Raw genomic sequence first — 16781 nt, 5'->3', positions numbered from 1 at the left:
CTCCTCGCCTCCGCGCCGCGCTCCGGGCCGCCCGTCCCGCCTCGTGCGTCGTTCCGCGCCCGTCACACGAACACCCCGAACTGTCACCGCTCCCGGCGCCCAGCTTAGCCCCCTCCCGCTGCCGCCATACTCCCGACGGGTCCCCCCGGGTGTCGCTGCCCACGGCCCCGCGCCGCCCCTCCCGCGCCGTCCGAGCTCCGCGCCCGCCGCCGGCCCGGAACAATGGGCGCGGTACGCGCGTGTCGCTAACAGATGGCAGCGCCCGGCGGGCCACCACCGGGGGCGGGGCGGCACGGCGGGCGGCCGGGCGCGGGGCCGCATACAAATGGGGGCATCACGTGGGGCGCGGCGCGGCGCCGGACGTTGAGCGGCCATCTGGCGCGTGCCGCGGCGGCCGCGGGGCGGGGCGGGGCGCGGGGCGGGGCGCGGCGCCGCGGGGGGCGGGCGCAGGCGCGCTGGGCGGGGGCGAGCGGCGCGGCCCCGGGCCCGGCCCCCCGCCCGCCGCCGCCGCGCTCCGCCGGCCCCGCTATAAAACCGGGGCAGCCGGCTCTGTGCCCTCGGAACGACGCACCGCGCCCTCGTACCCGGAGCGCGCCGGCGGACGGCGGCGGGGTTATGCGACCGTCACCGCGCGGAAGAGGCTGAGAACGGAGGTAACGGGACCGGAACGGGGTGGGCACCTGGACGGGGATACGCGCCGAGCGGGAGCAGTCGGGCAGGGGCGCGGAGCCAGCACCTGTACGCGCGGGCTGTGCGCGGCGTCGGTGTGCGGGCGGCGGGAGGAGCGGTGTCCCCGAGACCGTCCCCGTTCCCCGGTGCTGTCCTTCCGTGCTCCGCTCCCATCCCGCGACGCCCCGCCGCCCGCCCTGCTCCGAGCGGTGCCACTGACTGCCGCTGTCCCTGTCCTGCAGGCGCTCGCCATGACCAAGTCGTACAGCGAGAGCGGGACGGCGGGCGAGCCGCAGGCGCAGGTCACCCCCGGCTGGGCGGCGGGGTGCCTGAGCCCGCCCGCCGACGGGCCCGAGGCTGACAAGAAGGAGGAGGACCTGGAGGCTCTGCACGGCGAGGCTGAAGAGGACGTGCTGCGGAACGGCGAGGAGGAGGACGAGGAGGACGAGCTGGACGAGGAGGAGGAAGAAGAAGAGGAGGAGGAGGACGACGAGCAGAAGCCCAAGCGGCGCGGCCCCAAGAAGAAGAAGATGACCAAGGCGCGCCTGGAGCGCTTCAAGCTGCGTCGCATGAAGGCCAATGCGCGGGAGCGCAACCGCATGCACGGGCTGAACGCGGCCTTGGACAACCTGCGCAAGGTCGTGCCCTGCTACTCCAAGACGCAGAAACTCTCCAAGATCGAGACTCTGCGCCTGGCCAAGAACTACATCTGGGCGCTGTCTGAGATCCTGCGCTCCGGCAAGAGCCCCGACCTGGTCTCCTTCGTGCAGACGCTGTGCAAGGGCCTCTCGCAGCCCACCACCAACCTGGTGGCCGGCTGCCTGCAGCTCAACCCGCGGACGTTCCTGCCCGAGCAGAGCGCGGACGCCGTCCCGCACCTGCCGCCCGCGGGAGCGCCCTTCGCGCCGCCGCCCTTCCCCTACGCGTCGCCGGGGCTGCCCAGTCCGCCCTACGGCACCATGGACAGCTCCCACCTCTTCCACCTCAAGCCGCCGCACGCCTACGGCGCCGCGCTCGAGCCGTTCTTCGAGGGCGGCCTGCCCGAGGGCGCCGGCCCCGCCTTCGACGGCCCGCTCAGCCCGCCCCTCAGCATCAACGGCAACTTCTCTTTCAAGCACGAGCCCGCCGCCGACTTCGACAAGAGCTACGCCTTTACCATGCACTACCCCGCCGGGCCGCTGCCCGCCGCGCCCGCGCACGCCGCCGTCTTCTCGGGCGCCGCCGCCCGCTGCGAGCTGCCTGCCGACGGCCTGGCGCCCTACGAGGGGCACCCGCACCACGAGCGCGTCCTGAGCGCGCAGCTCAGCGCCATCTTCCACGAGTGAGCGCCGCCGCCGAGCGGGGCCACCAGCAATAATTCGGATCTATGCAATTTTTAACCTCGCGATGGGCCAATTACAAAATATATATGAGATCTCTATTTTTCAACCAACGTTTTACTACTTGTTACCTTTCCCGCGCCGAATTATTTTGTTGTGGTTTTTGTACAGAATTTTTAATGACTTTTTATAACGTGGATTTCCTATTTTAAACCATGCAGCTTCATCAATTTTTATACATATCGGAAAGGTAGAATTATATCTAATTTATACGAAATAATTTAACTAATTTAAACCAGCAGAAAAGTGCTTAGTGAAGTTCTGTTGCCTTAGCACTGCTTTCCTTTCAAATCGTTAAAGAAAACAAAAACAAAAAAATCAAAGCGCAATCCGGGCAGTTTTTTTCCCCATGAAAGTCTTTTTTGTTCTTTTTTTTCTTCTTTTTTCCTTTTCCCCCTTACGATCAGAACCAGACCCCCAGCTCTTGAGAAGATAGAAGAACGAGAGACTTATTTTCTATTAAAACATATCAGTTCAACCTATGACTTGCACAAACTTGTATATAAATACTATAAGCAAATGCCAACACCCTTTTGAAATCAAAAGCTGCTTGACTATCACATACAATTTGCACTGTTTCTTTTTAGTCTTTGAGCCCCTTGGCATCCCGTGGTGGGTTGTTTTTTTTTCCCCCTCTTCTGCAGAGAACTTGAAGCTCTCGGTGTTTCCGGATGCTGTAACTGCATGATTTTAGACATATTCACACGATCCGTGGTTGTCATTTGCTCGTCTCATCACTCAGAACCTAAAGCTGAGCAGGTCGTTGGAGTCGGGCTATTTACCTATTGTAGTCGATTAGTACGGTGGCTTGAAACAAATTCAAACCATTTAATCCGTAATTAGAACAATAGCTATTGCATGTACAATGCAGTCCAGAATAAGTGCTGTTTGAAATGTAACGCTGGTTCAACTGGAATCAAATCTGTACTGTAATTTTGTTTGTAATCCTGTATATTATGGTGTAATGCACACTGGAATTTTAGGAAATGTCCATCCTTTTGCAACAGCCTAGTATTGAACATTTGGTCGAATGTTGCATTTCTCCTTCAATGTGATTTTATTTTATTTTATTTTATTCGTGTAAGTAATTCCTATGGGATTATTGTTTTATTCGGATAGCTCATGGAAGGTGCGACACTTATATTATTTGTAGAATAAAATTGGACCTTAAAAACAATATCAACAAGAACAAACCAACCACGCGGCTTCTTGCTTGCAGCGCCGGGCGGGGGGCCGGGCCGGGCAGGGTGCTCGCAGCGGGGCTGCCCGGCAGCGGGAGGACGGGGCCGCGGTTCGACGCGCTCCGCGGGGCTAGGTGCGACCCGCGGGAAGCGGCCGCAGTCAGCAACAGGTCGGCGCCCGACGGCAGCGAGGCTTCCCCGCACGCAGGCAGCCGCTGCCCTTCCTCGAAGCCTGCAGAAAACTCGCGGGCCGCTTGGGCACGGCCCGGCCGGGGCAGCGGGGTGGGAAGGGGGGGGGGGTGGCAGGGGGCTGCTCCCTATCAGCCTCCCTCCCCTGGGTGATGCAGCGCTGCAGAGATCCCGGTAACGGGAGGGCGCACCCATGCTCAGATGGAGCTGAAGGACCGACCCAAGCTTGTTTGGCGTTTGGTTACGTGCCTCCTTCACCAAGACAAGGATTCTTCCAGTCAAGGGGCAACTCGCATGCCACCATCTTTTATTCAAAGGCAGGCACAGATGTTCCTTCTGCAGGGGAGGTTTTAATTTATGAAAATGATATTGTTTATGCATGAATGCACTCTGCATAACACACAGTACTTCCATCTGATGAGAGAAATACAGCAGAATCAGTGCCAATGTCAGGAACATATTCTGCAAATTTAGTCACTTAAATGTTTAATGAATATTTGGAAGGCATTTCCAAACCACAAGAAACCTTTTCAATTACTTTTTTTCCTTTTTTTCCCAATTAGTAACTAAATCCAACTCCTTTAGCCAATGCAATTTACTTAAAAGATCCACCTAGGCTTTCTTGGCTGTTTGCTACTGCTATACTTAAGAGGAAATAACATTTTAATGTTATGAGCAATTTAATCAGGAAATTAATTAGGCATTTTGGTAACTGGAGGCTCCATTTTGAAAATCACTTGTGAGTTTTGTGATTTCCATTAGTTTAAGTTTTTGTTTTTTTTTCACCTGTAATATACTGGAGTTGTTTTTATCTACCTATTTATTTATTTAGGTTCTGCTCCTGCTGTCTCCCCAGTATTTAGGGTTTTTGTTGTTAATATGAGGCTAAGTCCTGAGATGCCTGCTCATGACTCCCTTGGGAAGGTCTATCGAGGTCTCTTTCAAAGGAAAGAATTACTCATACCATCCCTCTCCTGTGAACGTATCACTAATTAACTAAGGCTATAGTGGGATTATCTAACTTCCTCATGTGAAGGAAACTGAGGGGTTGAGTCATCCCCACATATATACTGGATAATCCAATGAAGGCCTAGAATGCTATTTTTATTGCTTTTGGGGGCCAGTGGCCATTCCCTTCTCCTTTATGCCATATTTCTCTGACAGCAGAAATTGTTCTGTTGTGAGTGTATGCTTGAGAAGACACCAATGCAATCTTTGTGAGAACAATGCATGAGCAATAACAGTCCAGCCAGCAGATCTGCCCTGTTTGGTTTCTGCAGCAAAAGGCTAGGGCCTGGAAGTTCTGACCCACCACCATCTGTGGCATAGCTGAGGCCCCAGCCATAAGAGCTCATGTCCACAAAGTGCTCAAGAGGCAGAAATCTCAGGTTTTACCGACCATGAATAAAGGTTGGGGCTGAATATCATCAGGCTCTGGGCCAGTACCTTCAGGAGGGCTCCAGGAGTGGAGAAGAATTGGAGCTTTGAAGAATACCAGGGGCCCTGAAATGCCAGAGGAAATCAGAATATTAATTTCTTGAGTAGTTATTGTTCCAGAATGTTAATAAAGTAATATAAAAAAGAACAGGTAATAGGTCTTGATACAAATGATTGTACTATGTCTTCAGAGCAAGTAAAACAAACCTTTTCTATCACCCATAACAGTCAAAATTATTGCACTTATTTCAGCATTCTAACTGATCAAAACTGGATTCATCATGACCTGAACAATGGCTTTTGACATATTAAAAATATAACACATCCCTCTCATAAAAATTCAAGGTTATCAACAATACAGTATTCTGTACGATGAAGAACCTCATCAAATAGTTTTTGAAATTACAGAGCTAAGCGCTACTTATCTCATTTATACACATAGTATTTAAATGATTAATCTCTAATTTCTCACTTGTTACTGTTCAGGAAGAACTCATGGAAATCAAAGCCTGCTTGGTGAAGTATCAGGGAAAATATGCAGAAATTGGTCTTTGCTTTTATTCACCAAGACAGATTGTATAGTAATTATGTCAGAAATTATAAATGCTTTGCACTCATTCCTTGGCTGAAAATCCCCTATTACATAAAGTCTTGAAATATATAGCATGTGACTACGTATTGAAGCAATGAGATGAAGATCTACAAATAGACTGTTCTTTAAATATGTACATAAGTGTTTTTTAAATAATTCATACATGTATTTAACAAACTGTCAGAAGCTATGCAATACAAAATTAAAACTGACAATGCTCTCAAAGCGTTCTCTAAAGTATTTAGGTTGCCTACAGGGTATGTAAAACACAGATTTTCAGCCCTGGCTTTCTGCTTCCTAGACTGTAGTAGTTTGGAGCACAGTTACTGCATTTTGCGTGAAATAAAATATAATATATTACTATCTGTGGTATGTGCCAACATTTTGTTGACAATATAATTTTATTAAAAAGATTTATTTTAAAATGTCATTATCTTTAAGATAAGACAGCTTAGTGACCATAATGGAAAGAAAGAATGAAACGTTCTCTGGTGAACTCATTCTTGTATTATACTTCTTTCCAGTACCACATTTTCCTCTGATTTTTTTTCTTTTTTTTTCCTTTTTTTTTTTACATTATTATTATTCTATTATTTTTATCAAGATTGATTTCAAATCCTAGTACTCTTGAACTTCATCTTCATACTGCATTCCTGTTTCTTCTTTTTCCCATGCAATCTTTTTTTCAGTCCTTGTTTTACTCTTTGCAGTCATCAGTGTTAAACCAACTTGACCACTTCTAAACATCAGGCTTTGTTTTCCTTATCTGCTCTCCTTTATCTTCATGTTTATCTTTTTCCACCTTTTCCTTCTGGATGTTTTCATCTTCCTTTTCAGGCATACAGACTAAATACGTAATAATAGCAATGCTCTCTTCTACAGACTATTACTACTACTTTTTTTTTTCTGCAAAATTATTTTTGACCTTACTTATAAAAAGCTCAGTGTTCTGCTTAATATTTCTTCTTTCAAATCAAAGAAAAACAACAGAGATTAATTAACATTGATAGTTCTAGTAAATTCTTTTCTATAGGAGCAATGCAAAAAGAAAAAACACTTATGAGAGCTAATATTTGTGAATGAAAACCTGAAGTATAACTGACCACACACCCACTCTTTATTGCATAAACACAGTAGCCAGAAAAACATGAACAAAGGAGATGCTGCCAACTTCAAAATTCATATTTATCCAGAAGCAAATCTAGAGATTTATTCATCTGGCTGGTGAAACAGGCAGCTACCAGGAATATCTAAGCCAATCCTCAAGAAAGAGCAAATGATGTCTTCCTCACAGCATCACCTTCTCTTGTCTTATCCATTCCCCAATACCAGAATCATATTACCCTTTAATCAAAACCTGGCCTTCTGATTTCTCACCTACATTTTTCTACCCCTTGCCTTGAGTTAGAGGATTTATTTTCCAACAGTTTTCTTTACCTTGTTGCTCTCCTCCAGTAATTGTTAGTTGTGCTTTTCTCTCTTGCTGCTTCTTGCAGGGAGCTGTCTAGCCTCTTCTCTTTCTTCACTAAGTTTTCCTGGATGAGATTTTTGAGACTCCTACTATTTCTTAGAACCTGCACAGTGAGAGATGGCTTCCTCTGTCTGGCGAGGAATGCTATTAGCTGAGGAGAAGCTTGTTCCCTGCTGCTTCTTGTCAGGGCCAAGGGTATTCCCTTCATGTAGTTCAGCCACTTGTCTGCAAGGCCAGCATATAGACATGCATTATCTACTCTGGTCTTCAGAGATCCAGCTCTGAGAAACCCCAAGGGGGATCTCCGCAGCCTGACAAACAGTCCGGCTTCACTTTGGCCTGCCCAGTCACCACAAACTCCCTGGTACCTGCCAGACTGGTGATGCCAAAGCTGCTGTCATCAGCCCTGACCTGCTAACTCCACTTCCAGTGGAGCACTGGGCCTACTTCTTTGCACAGAGTTGTCTGGCTACCTGGAGCTTTGGCTGAGGTTGGCTGCACGTGGCTTTGCCTTGAAGGACATGAGACCTACCTGTCTGGTAGTCACTGTCAGGTCCCCTGTGGGCAGCCTGCCTTCCCTGCACTCTTGATGCTCTCCCTTTATGTTTCTGGCTGCTACAACACTAAGGGCACTGAGGAGCCCTGATCAGCCACATCTGCAGCCTGCCCAAGGGCTCAGAGCTCTATTTAAGTTCAGCCTAGGTGCGTTCACTCCCTTCTACAGAGATGTTGTAAGATGCTGGCTCCTAACAGCCACAGTCCTAGCAGGAGAAGAGCCAGACCAGTGGCCTGGCCTTAGCCTTGTTTCTTTGCTGCAGGTTTCCTCCTGGATGATACTGGCACCAGCCCTGAACTGTTTCACCAGGTATTGCGTATGGGCTGGGAGGGACCTGCTGTGCTCACCTGGTGTCCTCTCAGGGAGAAATGGCCCCTGACAGCACCATGTTTTCCCTTTATGCAGGCCCCTACTCCTTTTGACCTTTGCTGCTCTTATGAGCCTTTTTCGCAAAAATGAACAATAATAAGACACTTAATGAGGCAGCTCAATAGGCTCTAAAGTAAATAGAGTAAACCTGGTTTCAAACTAGAATACTGAATGAAGACCTCTTGTAGATTCAGTTCTATGATACATTATACCTGGTATACTGTAAAAATATGCATTCTGCCTGTAATTGTCACTGGAAAAAAAAAAGACAACATGTATGTCTTATACAGCACTGCTGAAGAATAAGATGTTGTGCACTGCATGGTTTCTCACTATGAATCCGAAGGATGAGTATTAAATGCAAAGATAGTTGTTCTGTGTGGAAAAAATTAAGCACTTACATTCCAAAAATGTTAAAATACTTATAAAAAGTAGCAAAACTTAACTTGAAATATTCTCATGTCAAATGTCCTTCAGTTTATTCCTTATTAAGGGCTGAACGGGTCTTCTCACCTATATGTGTTCATATGTCCACTGAATTTGAATAAAAATCTTGTTTTCTCATGAGCAGCTATCAAAAAAAAAAAAAAAAGCTGCTTTGAGCAACTCACAGTGATTTCTGTATCATCCCTATTCTTTGAGTAACACTACTTCTAGATGTGCCCTTTGATGGGATAATATACACAGTCCTTCTTACAAGAAACGGCAAAGAAGCTCTAAATTTGAAAGTACTTATTTCAGTCTTCAAAATGGTTAAAATAATTTGATTGGACTATGACTCTGCTATGTTTTACCCCAGTTCAATGTAACAATCTGAAAATTGTGGTATATATATATATATAAAAAACTCACAAAAAAACCAAGTAGACTTGCATCAAATAGTATTTTTATTTTCCCAGGGAGAAGTCTGCCTCAAACTTAAGGGGCTGTGGTGACTGAGGATTTTGGTAAGATACCAAGAAAGCACAGACTTGTATACAGTGACAAAACACATAGAAGAAGCATGCAATTCCCTTAATTTTACTGTTCTGTTTTAATCTACTAGTAACTTGTATCTTACCAGTTACTGATATAATACTCTTTTATTGCTATTACTTGGAGTATTGGAACTCCCAAGGACATTAATTGAAGAATGTTGCACTCTGGAAATAGTAGCAGCCTTTCACTGATGGTACTGAAAATATTTTATGCTCCTACAGAAGTTGTTAGCACATCATTTTCTTTATGTACTTCCACTTAACTATTTCTCATAAGATAGAATGTAGATGGGATACTTTAGTAAATACAAATGATAGTAGGGGGTTATAAAACATATATTGCCTCAAAATTGATTCACTTGTATTCCATTTTACTGCTGTACTGGAAAGGTAAATGGGCAAGTTTGGTTGTTTGACTTTTAGCTTGTAACTTTTCCTGCCTTGTCACTGTTATCTTTAGGTGAGAAGACGTATTTTGCACAGAACTTCCATTCTTTGTGGACATTTCAACTCATTTGCATCTTTTTTTGATTACTCCGCAGTCAAGGTATTTACCTCCCAGCAGAGGAGATCTAAGGGACAAAAATACTTAGAATAAGAAGATTGATGCTAACAGCTTTAAGCAACCTCAAGCTTCATGTGATCATGGCTCAGAAAGGCAGATTTACCAGGGCTGCTTCTCAATTAAAGTTAAATCAGCGGCTCACTTCAAATTCACCAGTGCTTACAGGTTGTGCACTTGGCAACTATTCTGAGCATACTTGAAGCTCAACATAGTAGAGAGAAATAATATTATTTAAATGTCTTTCAATATTCTTCTTGGCTATGTAATCAGTATTTGATACAGGTGTTCATGGAGCTACTAAGGAAGGCAGCTTTATAGTCACAAACTCGTGCTACCTCATGGACTTTCAGCCAGTTTGATTGCGGACAAGTTGGCTTATCTCTGACGACGTCTCTCTCTTTAGAGGCACAAGCACACAGTATCTTGGAGATTCTGACACACAGTTGGAGGAGCTGAAGCTCCTGTCAGTCACAAAGGGCAGCGGTTTTATTTTTCTGCTTTATTTCTTTGTGCAGCCAAGGGTCACATCTCTAGTACTGTGCCTTGGTAACAAGATTGCTGAACTGCTTGTTTAATGCTGTCCACGTTGTTAATAGGACACCATGACGTTATGCAACTCAGGATTAAACAAGCCTTCGCAGTTTCCCTTCGCGTTAAGTCCTTGCAGGCTCAGCAGCACCCGCCAGGTTGTGACTGCTCCCGGAGGGTCTCTCCGTGAGCGGAGCTGTCCCGCGCGCCAGCAGCGGCACGAGCAAGCACCGAGCGCGAGCAGCCGAGTGCTTCCCTCCTCCCGCCCTCTCTCGCTCCCTCCCTCCCTCGGTGGCCGCGGCCCCGCCCGCGAGGCGGAGCGGGCGCTGCCCTGGCAGCCGCCGGGACGCGGCTGGACCGCTGCGGAGTGGCGGTGCCGCCATGCTGGGCGCCGCGGGCCCCTTCCTTCTCCCGCACAGCCGGGCACGGCCCGAGAGGGCGGCCCCCGAGGAGCGGCGGCGCAAGGTGGCCCCGCTGGTGGCCGTGCCCCCGGTGGGAGAGGAGGAGCCGCTCCTCAGGGGCATCTTCGAGATCGACAAGAGGAGCTGCGACGTGGTGCTGAGCGCCCGACGGCTGCGCTGGAGCCCCATCGTGCCCGAGAGCCCCGCAGGTGGGACGGGCCGGGCTGCGGGCAGGGAGGTGGGGTCCTGGCACCGGGCTGCTGTGTGCGGCTGCTCGCGGCTCTACGAGGGGCCTGTGTGCGGAGCTGCTCCTGGAAAGGGGCCGCACTTCTGACAGAAAGTGCAAACTCCGACGTGCGTCGTGCGGCAATGGGAACTGCTCGGGCTCTGCTGGACGGTGGGGCCGGCCTCGCTCTTCCTTGCAGCAGCATGCTGCGAGGTGTGCTGCTTGTGGTTATGTGCAAAAAATCAAGCATAAAAGGCATGCTCCTCTAATTTGTCCAAGTAGTCCTGTTTATTTTATTTTTTCTTCCTGAAAACTCTGAGAGCTCAAGCTTTCTTTCAGAACTGCACATGCACTCATCCAAGTGCCTGTGGACTGAGATGACCTCATGGTGATAAGGGAAGGACATGTCAGGGCTGTGCTCCAGGGCTGTGGTACTCTGGCCATACAGCTGTGTTCCATTACAGCACAGGTGGTTTGTCCAGGGCCACACACTGTGTTCACTGTAGTATTGCTTTGGAAGGAACTTGCTGCAGAGGAATGTGTGCTCAGCCATAGCTGAAATTATGCTCCACTCAGTACGCTAGAGCTGCTCCAGCAAAACTGGTGTGTTGTGTGCAACTGCTGGCTCATGGTAGTGTTGTTGCATTGTTATACTCAGACTTCAATACCTGTTGTTCAGCAGAACTCTCAGTTCTGGTGACACCTGTGTAAGTGTTAGCATGGCCCTGCTTTGCGCAGCTGAGGCAGGAGCTTCTGTTGTGCTATTACTCAGTGCTGAGGCCACTCCTCTTCCCTGGCAGGGGTTATATGCAGGTCTTTATGTATGTGGTTTGAAGTGTCAGTTATGAATTATTTAGTTCCATGTACAAGGTCTTAAAGTGTGCTGTGTTTGAAGTCTAGCCTGTTGTGGATGACAGAACTTCAGGAATCCTATGGAAGGCAACACTGAGAAGTTGTCAGTTACACCAAGATTTGGGCTCTTATTGCACATGTGTTCAATTGATGCTGATACTTAACTTTCTCTAAAATTTCAATTTTTACTATGTCATACTGGGTTGCTGAATATTGTTGTTTTGGAGAAGCACTCATTGCACTACTTCTTTATTATCCTCAGTGGAAAAGGCAGTGTTGTCTTTTTTGAGATTTGTGTGAGTCTATGAGCTCTTACTGTAGGATTTCCAAATTCTTAAATGTCAACTATTGATGTTTAAAATATGTATATCAATATACTGATGATAAAAGTATTTTCAGCTCTTCAATCACTAGGGATGCTCAGCACTGTGCCATCCAAGACCATACCAGCACTGTCATGAGCTTTCTTTGGGAATGAAAACATCTTAAAAGGAAAACTATCAGGTTGTTCCTGAATCCCTTCTGGTCATGCTGTGATGGGAACTCAGTGGTCTACCTGGAGAGCAGTCAGCAGAATCCCAATGATGCATTCTTTTGGGCTGGCTCTGTGCTTGCCTGCTGGGGTCTGTAACTGAGCTCAGTGGGAGCTGAGGGTTTTTGTGCTGGGCCTGCTGTCCTTGCAGGGATAGATCCACAGGAAGGCTGTTCTGATTTTCCTTCCAGCTTGGGCACTGGAGGTCAGGATGGCTGTACTTTTGCAACTCCAGAGGTCAAGTGAGGATATGTAATTTGGACATTTGTTCTTTCTGACTCTTTTGTACTCCAGTAGGAAGTACTAGTGGTAAGATGTACACTGAGGCTGCAGGACCATGATGGTCTTGTTCAGTGTAACAGCAGTGTAATACTTGAGGTGAGCTGTTAGCAGGCATGGGAGATGGTTGAAGGCTTGAACAACTTGCTTTGAATAGTTTGTTTCCCCGATTTTGTTTAAGTGTACTTTCTCCAAACCCACAAATCTGTGACTCCCATTGTCTGGTAGCTCACTCAGCCTTGGCTCTGTCAGTTCAAAGCTGCAGCTTCAGATCCCTAGTATGCGGCCTCTTCTTTGTCTTGGGCTCAGTCACCTACATCTTGATGTAAGTATAGCTCTGCACCATTGCACTGTTTCTGTGGAGCTCTTGGTCAGTGTGTGGTGTGGTTACCAAGCTCAATTTCTCATTTACTTTGTCTTCTGCAGCATCTGTCTCCAGAGGGGTTTTGTTACCTCTTCTTACCAAGTGACGATTTCCCCGTGCCCTCTGCTCTAACAGAGCTTTGGGCAAGAGTGATGCAACTGATCATGGGGGCTCAGGCTGGGGCCAGGCAGGTAGTGCAAAGTGGGACTCAGCCTCCCTTTCCCCAAGGCTGCAATTTGAGCTCAGGGTGCTGGGCTTAGCCTGTGCTCCAGCAACCTTCTCCTCTGACACAGGTCAGGTTGCTTGCTTTAGAAATGCATCAGGTGATGTGATGAAAGCACAGTTCACAGTCACTAATTACTAGTTTTTACTCTAGTTTCTTTCCATATGGCTTTCCTTTGCCATAACATTCACAGAAATTAAGTGTCTTTCCACTCTGCATTAATAATCCAGCCCCAGATTCTATGAAATTTTTCTGGGTGCTGCTTCAAAGCCACAAAAGAGAAAGCTAGCTGAAATGCAGATTTGAATGTTATATGTGATTTTTAGGAGTTTTCAGAAAATAATAAACTTAACTGAATGATGGGAAAAAAATATTTTCCTTTAAGAAGAGATGCTCAGGATGCAATATTTTCCTCTGTTGATTAAGTTTAATGAAATGCAGGGGTTTAGCATTAGTGGATGTGAGGATTATTTTTATTTTAGAACAGTTTCTGTTCATATAATGTCAGTTTATCCTTCTTTATTCTGTTCTTCTAATAAAATGTGTGTGTGTGGGGGGGGGGGGGGGGAGGTGGTTGGGGGTTGGGTTGTTTTATTTGCTTCTACTGAGAACTTTAATCCTGATATTTCCTTACAGCCTTCAGCATCTTTTTAAAGATTGTCACAGAATTTCCAAATTGAAAACTGCAGTTTTGTAGGAAATTTCTATCAGATAAGAAATAGAACAAGATCAGCACAGACTCAGTACTTAGTAATATGGGAAGCCCAGAGAGTTTTGCTAGTTGTGAAAACCTTTTTATAAGTGTAGTTTGCTGTGCGTTCAGTGCACTTGGCTGAAGGTTGTGATGTATGAACTCATTCTCTCAGACTGACAGTAAGTAGACTGGGCTGAATATTTGGGTACCAAACCTGTCAGATAATATAAGTAGTAGAACAAAATATTCTAAATTAATTGACTGGCAAGAAAGTGCTCTGGAGCAATACTGAGGTTAATATATTATTGACAATATGCTTCAATAGTGAAGTAAAAAAAAGGTCAGTGTGTAGTCTAAGTATGCATAGTATCATCTTGCTGATATTCATTACAATCTGAAATTATAAATATTCTATCTAAGTGCAGCAATAAGGAAAAAATCACTGATGTATTGAAACAGTGGAAGAGTTATCAATAAAGGACTTAAAATTAATTCTGAGTGGAGAGTGGCCTGCTGCCAAGGCTATTTAGGAACAGATGTGGGTGAAATGGATACCAGTAGTCTGTTTGGGATCTTTGAAGTAAGACATCTGTCAGTCTGTTGATCAGGCAGGAATAATGGAAGTGGGAACTAGCTGTTGCAAATGTGAAGCACTGAAGTTGTAAGCTGGTCATTTTAGGAGTTTTTGATTTTATGTCTGATGTGGAGAGAACATAATTTTGCCAGAATGGTTTATGTATTGTGCAAATAGAAAAAGTATTTCTGAGGAAGAGATTTAAAAATAATATAAGTGAGAGCATAATGCACATGTACTATATGAATATATGGCTCTGAGATGTGAATTGAAGGAGAAACAATACAGTCTTAAATGATCCCATGGTGTCAAAATGTGTAAGATACTCTTACATTTTTTTCATAGATATCCATAAAATAAATGTCTCTTGGATGAATGCTGCATCAAACTGTGAAGAAATTCATTAAACTACAATATTTTTTTTGAAAAAAAAAAAAAGAGAAGTATATTAATTAGAAGTCTTTTAGAAGTTAATTATTTCAAGTGACTCATAGACATAAGGTCTTGATTCTCTGTGTGTCTTTTTCCTTTTGCTGGCTGGTCAGTGTGGGAGACCTCATAGCTAGCTGCATGCAGAACTACTTCAATTGTGTTTTCTGTTGTTTTACTCATATTCCATGTGTTTATGCACCTCTCTGCATCTGTTGAAAGGGGTCTAAGTGCACACAGATCCAATAATGTTTTTTTTTTTTTTTGTGTATTTTATTTCTCTACATCCAAAAAGAGAGAAAGAGTAGTAAAATCTTTGCCCCACAGAATAACTTTCTATACTAAGTCTTGCATATTGTGTTAATGTTTGAGTGAGCTTACATGCATGTTAAAACATGTCAGTGATGCGCACTTCAGTGTGACTTGAGGTTGAAATAATGGAATCCTGCTGTTATTTATTACACAAATAAATCTTCTTCATGGTGTTTGAATTTTAATGTAAAAATATTTGATGGTGATATTGTGTGCTTTGTTATCCTAAAGCTCTGATAGCCCATAAAATGGCAAGTTTTAGACTTTGCTAAAGGTGGTGAGGTTTATGTTTTCATTCTCCTGTTGTGCTAAGCAATAATGCAGCCTTGCCATGCACTTTTTGTAGCTTCTTTACCCATTAGTCCTGCCTTCCTGGCTAGTGAGGGGTAATCACTGCAGTCCGTGATGCAAAGAATTTACATGTATGTGTCTCCTTTTTTAAAAAAAAAGTTCAGGTATTCACCAACCTTTGATAGCTCTCTTGCACTAGCATGGACAAGCACCCCTTCTTCATTGATAGTTAAAGTACTTTTTAAACCATTAAGAAGAGTATGCCACCAAATTTATTTTCTCAGCATCAGTTTCATACCTCAGTTTTAGATCTGTTCTGTTCTTCAGCTTTCGAGGAACACTGACTGTTTTGTCTGCCTTGTTCGTATTCTAGATGCTGCTGTAATCTTTTCTTGGTTGTCATTTCACCATACTGTCCCCCGGTTTGTATCCCTCTCCTCTGCTCCTTTACATCATTTCAATTGTGTCAGGTGTTGAAGGCTTATCTCAGTTTTCACACTCCCTTGTTAGCAGTTGCCTCTGATCAAAGCATTCAATTTTGCAGTGCTCTGTAAATGTCCAAGAAGTTACAGAACCTTGGTAAAGTTGCCTTAAACTTCAAACTTTCTCTTTTTCATTCTCTCTCTATCTCTCTCTATTTTTTTCAACAATGTCTGCAGGAAATAAATACAAATTTGATGAATAATCAGCTTGTCCACTTGGGCCCCAAGGCTGCTGCCTGCCCACTTTGCCTGCAGCTCTTTCTCTCCTCAGTGGGGCTGTGTAGCACCTGTGTGGGGCAGCAGTGGGGATCCTGCTGTCTGGTGGGGTGTTCTGCCACAGTAAATTCGTGGCACCTGGCCTCTGGGGTTGAGACTGCTTGTGGTGACAGATGGGCTAGAACTCAGAATTATGATGCTCTGTTGCATTCTCTTATTTTGTATTTTGACAGAAAGATGAAGACATTTCTGTCTATATTTTACAGTGACAAAACAGAAATAAGATGAAGTCTGTTGTCTGCTCTTGTTGGAGTCAAAATAAACAAAACTTAGGAAAACATTTTCCTAAAAATTTTCTGTTCACTGTGGATTTTTTAAAAAACTATATATGTATTTAATTACTATTAAATAATTGCTATATATACATTTTTGTTATATATATCTAACAGGAACAGCAGGTAGCCAGTAGTTATTGTTGATTTTATACAGGAAAAAACAAAAAACAAAACAAAACAAAAAAACCCAAACAACCAACCAGCAAAGAGATTGGTGCTTGATACAAGGTGTCTCTTTTGCTTCACTGTTTCACTTAGATGTATCCAACTGTATTATGCACTGTTTTCCAGGGTAAGTTTCTATTTCAACGCTGGTAGTACTCCAAAAATATTTGTATCCTTCTCAGGCAAAGAATGAAACAGCCTAAATGACTGAAGATCTGAGAATATAAACCTAAAGAAGTGGCTGTCTGCGTGCCTTAGTATTAGTGGATCGTGGAGATAATATTTGCCTTTCAAGGAAATCAGTGGTCTTAGCACTTACGACTTCTGTTGTAACAGTAGGTGCAGACAAAAAGCCATAATGTGTTGAATATCTGATACATGTAGTACCATATTGCCATAAGGAACTGCTATTATGTTAGACAGCAACTGATTTCACGATAGTGTTGGATTTCTCTCACATATGCTTATGTTTTTGTACAGATGATCCTTTAGG

The 16781-nt window shown here is 45.3% G+C and overlaps 2 protein-coding genes across 2 annotated transcripts in view; both read left to right on the top strand.

Annotated features, from left to right (window-relative positions):
- The first annotated feature begins 604 nt into the window (after window positions 1-604).
- NEUROD1 (neuronal differentiation 1) lies at window positions 605-1994 on the top strand. Its single transcript, XM_065750579.1, has 2 exons — window positions 605-653; window positions 912-1994. The coding sequence occupies exon 2, from the start codon at window positions 921-923 to the stop codon at window positions 1992-1994; it is 1074 nt and encodes a 357-aa protein (XP_065606651.1). The 5' UTR covers window positions 605-653; window positions 912-920.
- An 8300-nt stretch (window positions 1995-10294) lies between these two features.
- Window positions 10295-16781, top strand: part of CERKL (ceramide kinase like) — a 47908-nt gene continuing 41421 nt past the window's right edge. Inside the window, exon 1 of the mRNA XM_065750484.1 lies at window positions 10295-10523. Within this exon, the coding sequence (XP_065606556.1) occupies window positions 10295-10523 (229 nt within the window). The remainder of the gene's footprint in view (window positions 10524-16781) is intronic.

This window comes from Cyrtonyx montezumae, unplaced genomic scaffold, assembly GCF_038088225.1.
Source record: "Cyrtonyx montezumae isolate F1298 unplaced genomic scaffold, pur_monq_1.0 scaffold_7, whole genome shotgun sequence".
Classification (NCBI taxonomy): domain Eukaryota; kingdom Metazoa; phylum Chordata; class Aves; order Galliformes; family Odontophoridae; genus Cyrtonyx; species Cyrtonyx montezumae.
Note: the sequence above shows the minus strand (reverse complement) of the source record. Positions and strands in the feature narration are given on the sequence as shown.

Excerpts from the sequence above, each read along its gene's own strand:
- NEUROD1 (XM_065750579.1), top strand. The coding sequence starts at position 921 with ATGACCAAGTCGTACAGCGAGAGCGGGACGGCGGGCGAGCCGCAGGCG.